Consider the following 13,519-nt stretch of genomic DNA (forward strand, 5'->3'; position numbering starts at 1 on the left):
TTCCAGTCAACCTTTTAGGAACGCACGGACTCCCCGACCAATTACAACTATTGAAACGACAGTCCCACCAATAGCGCGCCGATTTTTATAAGATATAGTACGATGTATAACCAAACCTAAACTGTAGCAAAACTTTTAATACCGCATCACAGGCAATAGCAATTTTTATGCAATATTATTGTTAGTACGATGCTTTCACGATTGTTATCATTCGCTAGTTGATCGATTTAAGTATAGAAGCAAGTATTTTTAAAAATATTGTTAATTGTTATCAATATTATTCAACACTTACCGCTGGTGTCAAGTTATATCCAAGGATAACAGCGTGTTATGTTGTAATCAGCAACGTTTTAATAATGTGACGTAAATGTCATCAGATATGCGGTAATACAGCATCCGCAAGAGACCGGAAACAAAAGGAAAAGGAAGATAGAATAAGAACAAATATTTTAACAATTACAATGACGGAATAAAGATAGAATGTAGATAATAGAAAATAGGGCAGAAACTGGCAGAAACAGCATATACAATATTGTTAAATGTACCGGACTCGTTGTAATTTCCTGCTCTATAATACAAATATAATATAATAAACATGTAATTATTTAGGAATTCTAGTTTTGAATCAAAATTAAACTACAATTAAAATGGAATATCGGATTGAGAAAATTAAGTATGAGATAACTTTTTAACGTAATAAAAATAATAATTAGCAAAACTTTAAAAAAAAAAAAAAAAATTTGTAATATGAAAATATAATTAGTTTAGAAAGTGAAAATAAGCGTATTTTGGACATTTTATTTTTAGATGTTAGATAGTTTATCCAGCACTACGAAAACTAAAGATTAGTCTTTCACTTCAGAGATGAATAGCTATTAATAAAAGCATACTACTACAGATTTCATAATATGCGTAAAATCTACTTAAAATAAAACAAAACCAAAACAATAGAAGACTATTTTTTCAATAAATATCGATATGTTTTAAAGAGCCTTACACTAAACACTTTGAAAAAATTGAAATATTGACGGAAATAATTTATCATTGTGTCTAAGAAAATAGAAATATGCTTACGTGTAGTTTGCGAGATAAAAACCGTGCTCGTTTCCATATTTCGATGAAAAAATAATACACAAAGATTGTTTTCGACGAAAATTTGTTCATTCAATGGGAATATCCAAAAAATTATATGTACAATGTAGCGTTGCTAAGCAATTTTATTTTCAAGCGTGGAAAGCTCAAGAACTCTGTCACGAGTATAAAATGATCTCATTAGTATTAGTGTATGAGCGCAACGAAAGTTCAGTTAAAAATAAACAACCTCAACGCGCCGAGGAGACAATTGTGACTCGTTCAATCTTTCTTTACCATAGAGTGGCGAAGAAATACTTGAAAAAATGGACACGAGGTTAGTATCCTTTTCATGCATTCACTATATATATATATACATGTATAAATTCACTGAAAATACGCGTGTTACTTAACAAACTAAAATCTAATATGTGCAGATGCAATCCAATACTCGGAAATGCAAACTCGTTTTTGACAATTAAGGTAAAAAATATTTCAAGCTAAAACCCACATTTGGTCTTCTAATTTCTATAAAAACGAGAGAGAGAGAGAGGGAGAGAGAGAGATAGAAAGGAAAAACTGTTTAATCCATCAATAAGATAAAATACTAGAGAACCTTTTTAAGAAATATAAAATTAATTCACACTTTTTAACTGTGATAAATTCTTAGTTTCTCGTTATATGTATATTATATTATATATATATATATATATATATATATATATATCTGTAAATATTTGTTACTCGGTTTTAATATTTATAAGTATGAATAAAATATTTATAGGGTAAGAATAAAAAAGCACACTGAATAACGTAAGAATAGTGAATGTTTAAGTCTCAATTGGCCTATATTTTACGCGCGCGATTATTCCGCAATGTCAGCACTGCTTTTACCCGGCTTCACGAGCAGGGAAGAAGTGCCAGCGCATCTTGAGTGACAGTCAATTATAACGCTCAAGTATCTCTCTCACTCTCTCTTTCTCTCTCTTACCCCTCCTACGCTATCAGTTTTCCATACCCTTTTTTGTATCGGCTTTATTTCAACGCCAAGAATTCTTAATGCACTTGACTCCTTCGCCCTATTCTCCAAACTTTTTGTCTTTCTTCGAAAAATTCCATTTAAGATTTTTTACTGTCATACACGTATCGTATATTCACTTCTGTATGCCATTATAAAGTCAAGAGCCTTTCTTAATTCATCTACTCTTTTGCTTTTTCAAACTCTTTTTTTTGTATGGACTCTATTTCACCTCGAATAATTCTTATGCATTCGAATTTTTAACACATTTTCCAAATTTTTATTCCCTTTGGAAATGACAAATAGAAATATTTTATTTTATATAGTACAATATTGTATATCAATATTATTATCTGTGAAATATATGAAAACAAATAAATTAATGTTTTACAAAATGTCTATATTACTACTTGTAAAATAATGCGGTATCACAGTTTGCAGCATGCAGTGTAGCAGTAACTTGAGTAACTGATGAGGGAATTTAAATAGCGATTTAAAAATGGCGCGCAATGTTTTTCTTTCTACTGTCAAAAATTCTCACTTTTCCATATACGATTTTTCTACATACCTTAAGAGTTGTTGCTTTGTTTAAATTAAAGTTACTGTTATTTATCAGCGTTTCGTTACAGATAAGTTCTTATAATTGGATTATGATAACAATGACAGCATATGCAACAATGTTTGATTTATCGTGGAATTAAAGCTGTAAGAATAAAGACTCAATATCGAATATTAACAAAATACCGAAGATAAAGATTGTTAGATTCTGAATTTCTGTGTGACACTGTTATATATTCTAGGATTTCTTGAAATACTTACAGTTATTGAGGTTAGCAAATTTATTGGCTGGTTGCGTCTCTATTGCAAAGTATTGACGTGAAAATTTGGCGCCTTCAAGGTGCACATATAAACATATATAGAGCAGGAATGTAACGCAATGAATCTAGCTACAAAAGTCTATCAAATCTATAACAACATATATACATATACGTACCATTTCTCTGCATGATTTAACAATTATATTAATGACAAAAAATAATCATAACTTGGTTGCAGTATTTCACCAGATGATTTGACGACACTTAAATTTCCCATAAACGTCAGTGTATATTATACAGAAAATACAGGTTAGCCCAATTGAAAGGCATCTGCCGTGAGTGAGTTTTCAAATTATACATGAAGGTCGAAATACAATAGCAACGTTCTTTTATGCAAGCCTACCAACAAAATGTATCAAAATACAATTGTATCAATTATTCCTTCAGTACTTATATTTTGAGATTCTCTAATTCAACGTACGTTAATTTAAAGAAAGAATGACAATTATTTTCGAAAGCTGTAGTTAAGTACCTATGAGGGCTACTGTATATTTTATACTGTAACATGCACCTGGCAGTGCCACTTACCAGAGATACTACATATATACAGTACAATTATCAATTATTAGTTTGAAATTAAAATTGTAAGAATTGGGCAAGATTAAATTTTTACAATTTCCTTTAATTTATACAAACTCAAAGCATTTTCAGGTTATTTAATGATGTTTCTGAAGAGATAAAATTCTTATAAGCTTACAAAAAGATTATGAATTTGTATACAAAATAGTAATACAACTACAGGGCACAGGCACTACAGGGATTGGGATATGCTTAATTTTAATTGGCGTTGGCTGTTGAACTATCTTGGTCCCGTGACCGGCGCCCTCTGGTGAGCGACAGTCAGCCGCTATTGTCCAATGTCCAGTTTCCACTTTCCACTCTTTCCAGTGTCATGACTGTCATTGGTGAGTAAGTGAGACCGACGAGACTTCTGTTTGTTGCTTCACATTAATCATAGTATGATATAACGTCTATCCTCTCCTCGCACTTTCAAAATCATTTGACAAAGCTCTATTGAGAATTTTAGATCAACCACAAATTATTTCGGAAACATGGCAAAGAAAACCGCAATTTTAATGATTGTCGAAGGTTCTGAAGAAATGGAAGCTGTTATCCCTGCTGATGTATTTACTTAGACGAGCTGGTGTATGTTTTAACATAATTCTTTAATTATTAAAATTGAATGATCTAGATTAGCCTATTCTTTCTCTTTTACATTAGAAATATTTATTCCCTTTATTCACCTGCAGGTAAATGTAACAATTGCAAGCGTATCAAATAATGAATGTGTAAAGTGTAGCAGAGATGTAAAAGTTTCCACTGATGCAAAACTTGCAGTTGTGGCTGATCAAAAATATGATGCTGTAATTTTACCAGGTGGGTTAGGAGGCTCTAAAATACTTGCATGTGTAAGTTTCAATAACATGTATGCAGATTTTGTGTGTGTATTCTAAAAATTTTAAATATATTTTCTGTTTTTTACTTTTATAGTCAGATGAAGTAGGAAAGATTTTAAAGAAATAAGAAAAGGAAGAAAGAATTATTGCAGCCATTCGTGCAGCACCGACAGCTTTAAAAGTTTACAAAATTTATACTGGTAAACAAGCCACATTCTATCCTTCAGTGAAAGATCAATTGACTGATTCATATAAATATGTAGAGGACAAAGTGGTAGTTGATGGTAATAATAATTTTCATTTTGATTATTATTTTATAAATGAGTTTTTTAATATATTATATATGTGTAATTTTATAGGCAACCTCATAGCTAGCAGAGGACCAGGAACAGCTTTAGATTTTAGTTTGGCAAATGTGGACAAATTAATTAACAAAGATACAGCTTGTACTGTTGCCGAAAGAATGCTTTATGACAACTATAAGTAATAAAATGTTTAGGAATAATTGTAAATCTTTTTGAAACATGTTTTCTTTTATTGTGTTACTAAAATTTGAAATTCATCGTAAACATAAATTGAAGTACTTATTTCAAATTTTCACTACTTTTCTTTAAAATGAATCATAGCTTGTTTCTAATGAAGAAATTTGCAAGACCGACTGACCTGGTAGTACAAAATGTCAAACTGATCGCAGACCCCGTATTCTGTAACTAACGAAAATTGTCGGTGTCAGTAAGGACCGAAAATGATATATATATAAATATACATTTATCATTCATTACACGGACCGATATTTATCATTAACTTCTGCCTAACGATACCGAAATTTGTCGGTTTAAAAGTTACAGAATTGTTCTCAATTGCCCTACAGACTTTTTGTTCTCAGTACTTCCGGTGAGTATTCAGCACAGACAACAGTAGCGGAACTGTGTGTTGAGTAATTCTTTTTAAACTTCTACTTCTATTGGATAAAATTGTGGGATCCAAAAGTAATAGCCAATAACCTGCATCGTTCCCTCAACATTTGTCTGGGCTGAATGCACCTATTATTTCACATCCCTTTCGATAGATGGCCATACGAGTTTTATTATTTGGCAAAGTTTCACGTGAAATGGTGGCGCCACCGTCTGAGGATTATTTTGGGATACGCCATGAGCAATCTCCCGCTCTATCATAACAGGAAGGAAGATCACCCTAAATGTAAAATACATTCGAAGGATAATAAGGTATAGAAGAAGAATCTCCCGTCTTAGCTCTGGTAGAAGACGATTTACGCAAGCTATTAATGGATTAAAAGATTCAGGTTATTAAGAATGACGTTATCGGTAATATTAACATGAATTTTGAACTTAACCTATTTTAGCTTTTTAATTTGGTCTGAAGTAAAACAAATTTAGACTCTAATATATCTTTTTCCTTCTGTAAAATATGTTATTATTAATTTGATATTTTTTTATTATTACAAGTTTCTTATCAGCTTTGTAAAATTTGTATACAACACCTATATATTTTGTTATCTGGTTGCTAATTTGTTTTTGTAAAAGAATTTCATTTGTGTTTTATCAACTTTTGCTTTAAAATTTCATTTTAACTAAAATTTAATTTTGATGTTTTAGGTTTACCATTGACATTCCTAGAGATAGGGGCACTATCTTTCAATAAATCTGCATGAGTTAAACCTTACAAGAAACGACTCAACGCTACTCCGGTGAGTTCCCACACACAATATTGCTTGGTAGCACAGCGGACACTCAAAGCCAACTAACCATGTCTGTACAAAGTGTTGCTCTGGCATCTCTCACGGCCACCTATACCGACTCGGAGGGCGAGGATGGGGTGCAAGACGACCTTCAGGAGAATTCAAACACTCCCCAGGGGACTGCCCCTCAAAATGCCCAAGTCGGTCATCCCCAGGCTCACACCAGTCCCAAATCTGGCAGATCAGCCTCAAATAGTCCTCCTGTTACTTCCAGTGTTGGTGGCAAGTCTAATAACAGCTTGTCGAAAGCACCCACCTTAGTAACAGATGTTACATCCAAGGTGCAGAGATTGGTTTCATATTTTGATGATGCAGTTGTCTCCGATGATGAGGGAGCTGTGCTAACAGTAGTCGAGGGTCAGCCCGTGGAAAATGGTAGGTTGCCCTCGACCACTGAGCAGTCTTCTTCATGTCAAGGAGAATTAGTTTCAGATGATGAAACGGATCCGTATGGTGTTACGATACCGCCTGAGCCTCCAGGTCAATGCCCTCTTGATTTACAGGAAAAAATAACTAAACTTTTCAGGAAAATGGAGAGTGGTGGTTTGGACATGAATAAAGTCATTCAACAAAGGAAAGATTTCAGAAATCCATCCATTTATGAAAAATTAATTCAATTTTGTAGCATCAACGAGCTGGGCACAAATTATCCTCCAGATAGGTTTGATCCATTTAAATGGGGAAAGGACTCTTACTATGAAGAGCTTGACATTATTCAAAAAACAGAGATGCAGAAGCTAGAAAAGGCCAGGAAGGAGAAGACGAAAATGGAAATAATCTCAGGTACGAAGCGTTCTAGCAGTTCTGCAGCAACGGTGGAGGATGACGCAAAAAAAAGGAAAAGCAAGTGGGACCAAGTAGCTACGAGTACTACAGCATCCGCCAAACCCACAGTCCTTTTATCACAACCAGCTTTAACGACGTTAACGTCATCCGCTACAGGCACAAAAGCTACAGTGATATCAGCTTTTGGTTCATTGCCCAAAAAAAGACTGTAACAAAATATGTAAATTTATTGTACATAACTGTTTAATAGCAAGAAAAAATCTCGTCTCTCGTCTATGTTTGCTAAACGCGGTACGAGCACATCCCCGTAAACTGTGAACTTGTATGATTACACTCCATTACACGTATGAATTGTATAATTACCAACACAACATTCTGACCTGCAGCTAGAAGCGATTGTAACATTACTTTCAGGCTAAGTAAAGAAAGAAACTGTTACTATTTGTACAAATTTCAGTTAATGATTGCTCTAAATATGTGAATATATTTACTGGATGGTTGGTTAACTCTGATAAAATTAAAATTGGGATGGTATGAATAATTTTAAGACAACAATTTCTAAATCATTTTTAAATCTAGCAATTACTAAGGAAGTGATTAAGGATTAAGGATTACTTAATTCAAGACTTCATATTCATCCAAAGAGCACTCTGGTGAAGTCTTGTCAAAACAAGAATAGTGGATCGTTTTTCTACCAATGGGAAGGTCGAATTTAACAATGTTTAGTGCTCAGTAACATCTTCTTCATTAAAGGGCTAGATTTTAAAATTAGTGTAGGAATTTTATTATAATTATTCCTACCACCTAAACTTATAGGATAGACTATCTTCAACCAAACATCCAGTATATATTTGTGTGTATATGTGTGTAAAGAGAAAGCGTGCGTGTGTGTATATACATATATTTTTAAAAAAAGCTGACATAACTGATCACATTTCTACCATTGTATTAGAATATTTTTTTAGTGTCAAACTTCAAATTTAAACATGACCGTGGATTATGGGTTAGAAAAAAATGTTGCATTACGCCGTACATAAGAATCATGAAAAATCATTACTTGCAGGTAGGAATAAATTATTTATATTAGAATATTCCATTGAAGAATGTTAATGCCATTGAGATGAATAGCACATATATGTATACAGTATATGTGTTTGTGTATATAAATATAATTTCTTGTAATTATAATTTTGCACAATGAAGTATATCAACATTTTTTTATGTAAAAGGATTGATATCTGTATCTATTTTTTTTCTTAAAACAAGGTATTTAATCATAATTGCTTGATTAATAATTATCATCGCCCCTTAAGTCCCTTATTGTTAAACTTGAAGTTTAATTACTTTTTTCTGTATTATATAATTAAAAAGATATTGAAGTTATGAGATTCATCCTTGATATCCGAAATTGTGCAAAATGTATGTATAATGCGAGAAATTATCTACTAGTTAATTAGTGTAAGGATGGTAGCAACAACAGTGATTAAGATAATTTCACAAAGTTAATGACGTCATTTGACAAAAAACTAATTTATATACTAGGCTTCATTAATTGAGTGACAATTAACTTAAAGCCAAATGTATTAATGCAACTGCTCAGCAGTTTTTCTTTTATGTATTTATATATTTTGAAAGAAAATAATCATACACACGGTGCATTTATGATACACAAAATTTTAATAATTTAGTTAACAAATTTTAAACTAGCAAAATTTAATACGCAAAATAAAGATACGTAATCATTTTATTGTATGTTTTGTTACAAATGTCATAAAAATTATTAAACAGCAACTGCCTTCATGGTGTTTAAGTATTTATTTAATACCAGTACAAAGAGAAAACGAGCTTCAGTTAAATCTGTTAACATACACATTTTTAAACAAAATTTATTTTGGAGAATTTTTTTAAGTTACAAATTCGCAGTAACTTTTTTGCGTTATTGTTATTTAACAATTTAGGAGATGTAATAAAAAATATTTATTTATAATAAAATATTTTAATATCACTCAATGGAGAGCAATTTCTTTAAAAATTGTAATTTATAATATCCGCCCGTATAATCACAATTTTAGTCTTTCGCACATGGACCCTAAATCCACAACTTCTTATTTCTCCTCAGCTCTGTATCTTCGAAAATCCTTTGCCTGTGTAGATAATGTGGTACTTATCGGTGATTTTTTTCTGATTTTCGTTCTGTATCTTTTCACGCAAAAATTGTAAATATAAAAAGTCATAAGTCATTATAGATTTTTTTTAACAATATCACTGCCGTAGAATGATGTAAACAAAGAAATTTTATACATCATCCACGTGATAGCCGTTCGAGAAGTTACGAAATATTTCGTAACGTACTTATATGCATTAAACAAATTAACGCAAATATAACAAGAGTTGACCGGTTGCAGTTAGTTCTGCTTTCCTTACAATTTTCCATGTCATTTATATAATTGAAGATATAAGACTGATACGCCGCAGACAGTAATCCGAAAAAGTCGATATTTAATACATTGTTTTGAGAAGCACGAAATATAATATGAAAATTTCAGAGAAGGAATATCGAGAGGCTGCAGAAATTTTGAACCACTCTTTATTAGTCAGCAAATATAATTTAACGATCGTTTTAGCTTATCTTATAACCTGTACTAAATAAGCAGCTTTGTCATCGCTCTGAGTGTGCCTCCTTATTGCTTATCTGACTCATCATATATCCAATACGTATCCCGTGTCTCTGGCTATCTACGCATGCCAATAAAGTTGATCAAGAAAGATACGAAACTCTTCCTCTATTCGCTAAAACTCCTCAAGATCGCCTTCGCGTGAAATTACACAAGGAAAATCCCTAAAGAAAATTATACCGGAAAACTTGTTATGAAAAGATTGGAGGACTGTCAGAATCAATTGCGAGCCTCGTTCGTATCGTTGACTGTGTAAATTACGAGAGCAGAATATAATTATCATTTCCAGCTAGGAGTAGCTGATAATGATCCACAGGCGGAACCTTCCAGTTTGGAAGGACGTACGGGTGGGTTCATTTCAGGTTCCTTCGAACACTCGTGAACAAAGCAAGCTCGCGAGGAATGTAACGTATATTTTTAATTAAAAGAGACAAAGAAGAGAAATAAGAAAGTACAATTTATTATTAATAGAGAATTTACGATTCGCTGCAACCACAAGAAAACAGTGGGTTCGCACGATCCAGCACGAGAATTACGTTCTCTAAACTGCCCTCTTCCCAGCGACATTATCGGTCCGTTATCGCGAAGCGTGTGTAAATAGTGAGTAAGAAACGAAAAGAAGAAAGAAAAGTTTGTAGCTGTTTGTGCGTTTGTCAAGAAGAGAGGGATGAAAAAAGAACGAATAGCGTGGTCAAGTTTGGCAAGTGCATTCACCGACACACGCGCACGCGTCAGGGATTCGCGCCGCGCGCGAGTAGGTATCTCATAAACCGGCTGGAACACGTTTCTCGTGACTCAGTACACAACATGCCAGTGCCACGGTCTGGTTACGATATTACACTCACACACCTAACGCGCTCTTTTCTAATTTTCATCTCGCGCCTCATCGAACTCAGAGGCGTCGATGTTTCCATTTGGCCATTTTGGAGAACGGACATCCATCGGCGAAACTCGTTAACCTACAAAATTCTTTCGTCTTTGCCTCCCAATTTCTGATGAAATCACTTGGAATCCTCCTTTAAGCTGTGTTTACTCAAGTGTGTGTATCCAAACTCTCCGATGAAAAGACGATTCAACGATCGGAATCGCAGTCGAGCAGTGCCACCGGAACCGGAAGTGCAGTCGCCAATTCACATTTACCGCGAATCGGAAGCTACTAGTGAAAAACACTTGTGATTCCCCGAAGAATGACTGTCGTCCGACACTGAGGAAGCGCACCGAATCGTGAATATTTTTTGAACACAGGTAGGTGGCTATTTTAGATGTTGAGGATTTGCCCGGAAAGAATCAAATTTATAAGAAATTCGCCTTTGACAACGTGTTTCCACTGTACTGTTAATTTTACTTTGAAACGCTATTATGTATTCTTTGTTCGCTCGTTTTTATTAAACAATAACCAATTTTCGCTTAACGCGCTTGAATAATATAAATTTTCAATATTTGTTTATATTTTCACCCAAGCTCCGCTCGTAATTCTCTTTCACAAGACTGTTTATTTTGATGGCGCGTCAAAGCTTGTTTTGAGCCATTCGACGTCTTTCATTCACGATGCATAAACAAAATATCGCGCGCTTAACCTCCTCAAGGATACCGATATACAATAACATATTCAATATGCATTTGTAGATTGGCCTTTTCAATAAAATTATGCTAAATCAATGATGTTTTCTCTCCTCTATATTCACTATGATTCTCCAGAAACGAACAAAGCGTATCTTCCAAATCTATTATTTAGATAACAGTTTTGTAATTGAAATAATTATAAACAAATGCTTTTTTTTTATAGTATTTACCCAATAGAAATTTATAACAAAAACAAAAGACTCGTACATCGTTACCAATGTCTTGTAACTCGGATGGAAAATGAAATTATTCTGCAATACATTGGAAAAACTCTTTCTACGTACGATAATTCGCGTAGCAAGTTTGTTACCATTACGGATCTGTGTGTGGCGCGTAGCATTCCAAAATTATTCTTCCCGGTAATCCACGTAGACACCCGGCAATTCCGCCATGAAATTGCGCACTACTCTTGTGGCGCGCTGCCAATTTCAAAGTTCAGGTACCTACTCGAGTGGGATATAGCACATGTGTGCATTTAGGCGCTCCTCTCTTTGTGTACAAAATGCGCGCGTTCCTTTTGCACACCCCCCCCCCCCCCTCCCCCTCTTCCATCCCCCCTTCACCCGTCTCTCATATAATCTAACAAAAAACACAGAAGCAGGCCTCATATTTTCGTTTCTCAGATAAATTGATCGTTAAAAAAAAACATGATTCTTATATTTACACATATACATTCGACACAACACAATACTCGATTAATAATTCAAAAACCACGCGAACACTTGAATACCTTAAGAAGCATTCATGTGTCCACAAAAATCATAAATTAACGACTTTCGGCTTCCTGTAAAGTTTGGTTTTTTAATAAATTAAATTTCCTCGGCCAAGATATTCTTTACTCCATTTTCTTCTTTTTTTTTTTTGATAAAATAAATTTTGATGATTGAGAGCTATGCCGGAGTTATAAGACAATATTAATTACAGTTTGAATTCCGATAGCCGGACGTTTTTAATTTAACAGCGATTAGAAAATGATTAGAACGCTTAACTATTATAAGACACGCTGATGGAGGCTAATAGCGCTCAATGTTATCATTCCGTTTCAAGAGCCGAACGATAATAATCTGCACAAAGTCATAATCCTCGTCGTGTCTATTGTTTCTTTGTTAAATAGTTTGTCCTCGTAGCATCTGTTCATATTTGAATTTCGCGACGACGATGACGATGATGATGACGATGATGCGTACTACGATGCGGGTGGGTTACAATCGCAGAAATAGAAAAATTGACACGGAAGTTTTTTAAATATAGCACGAAGGTTAACCGAGAACGTGATTGTCGTGACAAGCGAGCAGCGTCGAGCCAATCAACCAGCCGCGTGCATATTTTGAATTAAAACAATTGAAGAAAAGCATTATATTACTTATACATGTACCCTTGATAAAACTAGTAAACTATTTAAATACGCTTGTGTACTACTTTCACCTTTTTTTCTCAAAGTTGAGCAAATCAGCTTGGCTCGGCACAAACGTAATGATTACGTAGCACGACCTCTTTCGATATATCCATTCCTCGCGAAGCACATTTTTGCTGATAACCGAAAGTACACGCAGCTAACGGAAGTACGGCTGAAGACATGCAGCTTTCATTGATTTTTCATGTTTACCTTGCGATCGTTAACAAAATAAGCACATATCGCGTAATATTAGCGGCTTATCAGCTCGAAAAGGAAATGAGATCAGGAAGAGAAATTGGAAAAAGGAAAAGAAAGCAAACAACATTTTTCCCTGGATTTTAGCAATTTTTCTTCCACTTAATTACATAGCTTTGTGGTTAATCGACTGGTATAATTATAGCTCGCTAGTCAAGACTGCGAAATCTCCTATTGATATCCGATGCTTTGGGGGCAAACTTGGTAAAGCTGGAAGATGCCCAGCGTCGAGTTCGATGAACCCGTACTTGACAGCCGGGCGTCGCGCCGTAAGCGCCCTTGAGGACGAGTGTCACGCATCTGAAGAACCTACGGCCAGAAACGGCAAGGTTCAGAAGTATGCGAGATAAGTACTTTTTCCCGGAGGCAGACTTGCAGTAAAATAAGAGCTTTTAGCAAAAGAAAGCTTCTCGAAAAAACTCGAGTATCGCTTTGTTGACGTACAATCCTGTTACGTTTCAAATTCATTTCGTCCAATCGATAAAAAAACATTTAAATTGTTACTTTCTAGTAATTTCGTACAAGCCTAACAAAATTTACTACGAAGAACGAGATGGAAAATGGGTGAGCGTTGACATTATTACCGTATGTTTATTGTTTATGGTTACCGCGTTGGTACCGGAGGCAGACTTGCAGCAAAATAAGAGCTTTTAGCAAAAGA

The 13,519-nt window shown here is 34.2% G+C and overlaps 2 protein-coding genes, 1 long non-coding RNA gene and 1 pseudogene across 5 annotated transcripts in view; 3 read left to right on the forward strand and 1 right to left on the reverse strand.

The window, feature by feature from the left end:
* Window positions 1-292: 292 nt before the first annotated feature.
* Window positions 293-5,204, forward strand: LOC136774529 (protein dj-1beta-like; annotated as a pseudogene).
* Window positions 1,807-3,223, reverse strand: LOC136774530 (uncharacterized). Its single transcript, XR_010822821.1, has 3 exons — window positions 3,084-3,223; window positions 2,909-2,980; window positions 1,807-2,792 (listed from the first exon to the last, which is right to left on the reverse strand). It is a non-coding gene; the product is annotated as an uncharacterized lncRNA (long non-coding RNA).
* A 315-nt stretch (window positions 5,205-5,519) lies between the features above and the next one.
* On the forward strand, window positions 5,520-9,144 carry LOC136774075 (SAP30-binding protein). Of its 3 annotated transcripts, none has more exons than XM_066728153.1 (2): window positions 5,520-5,590; window positions 5,981-9,144. In XM_066728153.1, exon 2 carries the CDS (start codon window positions 6,132-6,134, stop codon window positions 7,119-7,121), a length of 990 nt encoding a protein of 329 aa, XP_066584250.1. In that variant the 5' UTR covers window positions 5,520-5,590; window positions 5,981-6,131; the 3' UTR covers window positions 7,122-9,144. The 3 variants fall into 3 exon arrangements, with proteins under 3 accessions (XP_066584250.1, XP_066584249.1, XP_066584248.1); XM_066728152.1 differs by having other exon boundaries at window positions 5,526-5,689; XM_066728151.1 differs by having other exon boundaries at window positions 5,533-5,667.
* Window positions 9,145-9,549: 405 nt separating this feature from the next.
* Window positions 9,550-13,519, forward strand: part of LOC136774734 (transducin beta-like protein 2) — a 47,463-nt gene continuing 43,493 nt past the window's right edge. The window contains exon 1 of the mRNA XM_066729177.1: window positions 9,550-10,829. The gene's annotated coding sequence lies outside the window, so the exon portion shown is untranslated. The remainder of the gene's footprint in view (window positions 10,830-13,519) is intronic.

The sequence above is a fragment of the Prorops nasuta genome, unplaced genomic scaffold (assembly GCF_024137725.1).
Source record: "Prorops nasuta isolate Cenicafe-Biocafe unplaced genomic scaffold, Cenicafe_Pnas_1.2 PNAS00006, whole genome shotgun sequence".
In the NCBI taxonomy this organism is placed as follows: Eukaryota; Metazoa; Arthropoda; class Insecta; order Hymenoptera; family Bethylidae; genus Prorops; species Prorops nasuta.

Excerpts from the sequence above, each read along its gene's own strand:
- LOC136774075 (XM_066728153.1), top strand. The coding sequence starts at position 6,132 with ATGTCTGTACAAAGTGTTGCTCTGGCATCTCTCACGGCCACCTATACC.